We start from the raw sequence: 2,429 nt of genomic DNA, 5'->3' as shown, positions 1-2,429 counted from the left end.
AGACAGACAAAAAAGAAAAACATCTCACAAAATAGAAAACACAACTGCTCTGACTAGTGCTACAAAGGACAGGAACATGGTGCTCCAGGGATGGATAAGACGACGCATTTGGCAGATACTGGGTGGTCATAATTTGTTTTCTGTGGTCTGTCTTTGGCCTTGTACAAGATGTCAAAGACTTAGAGAGGAAGGACAGACAGAGGGCAGATTGGAAAGACTGGAGAGGAGCAGAGTTGGCAGGGCAAAATGTTGCATAACACAAGATGGCCACAGGGAAAAGAAGAAAGAAAAACCTAACTTGAACAGTGTAGCACATTTAATAAGTCCTTGGATATATCACTTTATCGTAGAAGAATAGCAATATTTGTAATAACTACAGTTTTTTCAAGGAAAGTTATTACATATTCATTCTATTCAACTCGGTAAAAGAGGAGCAACATAATAAATTTAGAGTGGTTTCCATTAACATGGTTAAAGTATTTTTTGTTTAAAAGTTTATGTGTCAGTTTTATGGCAGTTTGTCCAAAGTATTGGATAAATGAGATTATTGCTGTCATTTATACAGTATTTTAAAGGCAACAAGAATAGTAATTGCAAAAACATTTCTAGATAGGAATATAGTAAGACCCTGGTTTCTGATTTGAACTGGTGGCCAGGCCCTGGTTAAATAATAATTGAGAAGATTCTATTTACCTTAGTGAAAATGGGATAATAGCATTTTTCCTGTCTACTTGGGAAGGTTTTTTTCACACCCATTTATTCAATTAATATTTATTGTGAACCCACCACTGTATATTGGGAATATAGTGAGAAGCAAAGGAGACATGATCTTAGACCTCATGGAACTTACAATTCAATGAGAGAGACGAACATGCATGTACCATGTATCTTTATTTTTGCCCTTCCCTTGGCCTTCACTGCTGTTCCCTAGTGTGCTCACAGCATGCCCCCTCACTTCAGTTGGGTCTCTGCTCAAATGTCACCTCTTTGGAGAACTACCCATTGTCTCCACCCATTCAGGTCACTCTACCTCTATCCCTTGCTTTACTTTTCTTCCCACTTTTTATCACCATCTGTCATTGTTTTACATTGTTGGTTATCATTTGGTCTAAGACTTAAGTGTAACAGTCCTTTACACAAAGACTTTGTCTTTTCTGCTCATTGGTATACACTATTTAGAATAGTGCTTGGCATATTACAGGCGCTCAATAAATATTTACTGAATGAATGAGTAACTGAGATGATCACAGAGGCATATAATTAGCAACTATGATAAACAAATGGAATGAGTGAGAGTACTTTCAAAACTATAAATATTCCCTACATGCAAGGTGATGATGTTTATTTGAGTTTTAGAAAAAAATGTAATGTGCCAGAAGAAAACCTGTTTATTTTTTATATTGGTAGCTTTCAATGTAAACATTTATTTCCTAAGAGTTGCTCTTCCTTTGTATCCGTGCTTTGTAATATTGAGCTCTGTCTTTATGGTTCTGTAACCTCCTCCTCCCCAGTTCAGTTGCTCTCGAGAGTAGAGCTTCTTAACCTGGGTTGATGACCTTTGTGAAATCCACTGTTGGCTCTTGAGGCCTCATGTATTCCTGGAAATTGTATGCAACGTGTAGTGGCCCCTGTGTATTTTACTGGAGAGAGTTTTCATAACTGTCTTTAGATTCTTGGAGTATATGACCGCCCCCAAGTTTAAAAATCATGGCTTTAAAATTTTTTATTTATCTTTTACTTTTTGTTGCTCTATTGGCATTTCTTTTTCTCTTCAAGATGGTTTTGTTTTCCTTTTAATTTTCATGATTGTATTTTGGTGTTTTTAAATGTTTACTGTCTACTTGTCCCTAGTGTGTGGTATTCTTGGTTTATTGTATGCATCTGATCTCAGCTCTTTTCTCTGTCTCTTTTTTGTCGGGCCAACAGTGTGGGGATGTGCCAACTGCAGGGTTGTCCTATCCAACCCTTCTGGGACCTTTACTTCTCCGTGCTACCCTAACGACTACCCTAACAGCCAGGCTTGCATGTGGACGCTCCGAGCCCCCACCGGCTACATCATTCAGATAACGTTTAATGACTTTGACATTGAAGAAGCTCCCAATTGCATTTATGACTCGTTATCCCTTGATAATGGAGAGAGCCAGCCTAAATTTTGTGGAGCAACTGCCAAAGGCCTATCATTTAACTCAAGTGTGAATGAGATGCATGTGTCCTTTTCAAGTGACTTTAGCATCCAGAAGAAAGGTTTCAATGCCAGCTACATCAGAGGTATGTAAACCAAAGGCGACGCCAACCTTCTGCTTTCATTTAACATGTTCTACAATAAACACAAGGAAAGAAGACAGAGTTATGCTCTTTTATGTGGATGTGAATGATTAGGATTAGGCTTTAAGGGCAAGAATCTGTTAATATTCTCTGAGCATTCTCAT

The 2,429-nt window shown here is 38.0% G+C and overlaps 1 protein-coding gene across 1 annotated transcript in view; it reads left to right on the top strand.

Moving 5' to 3' along the window:
* Nucleotides 1–2,429, top strand: part of ADGRG6 (adhesion G protein-coupled receptor G6) — a 152,224-nt gene that overhangs the window by 61,317 nt on the left and 88,478 nt on the right. Inside the window, exon 2 of the mRNA XM_012655523.1 lies at nt 1,927–2,268. Coding sequence (XP_012510977.1) covers nt 1,927–2,268 — 342 coding nt within the window. The remainder of the gene's footprint in view (nt 1–1,926; nt 2,269–2,429) is intronic.

The sequence above is a fragment of the Propithecus coquereli genome, unplaced genomic scaffold (genome assembly GCF_000956105.1).
Source record: "Propithecus coquereli isolate 6110/MARCELLA unplaced genomic scaffold, Pcoq_1.0 Scaffold48, whole genome shotgun sequence".
Taxonomy (NCBI): Eukaryota; Metazoa; Chordata; class Mammalia; order Primates; family Indriidae; genus Propithecus; species Propithecus coquereli.
Note: the sequence above shows the minus strand (reverse complement) of the source record. Positions and strands in the feature narration are given on the sequence as shown.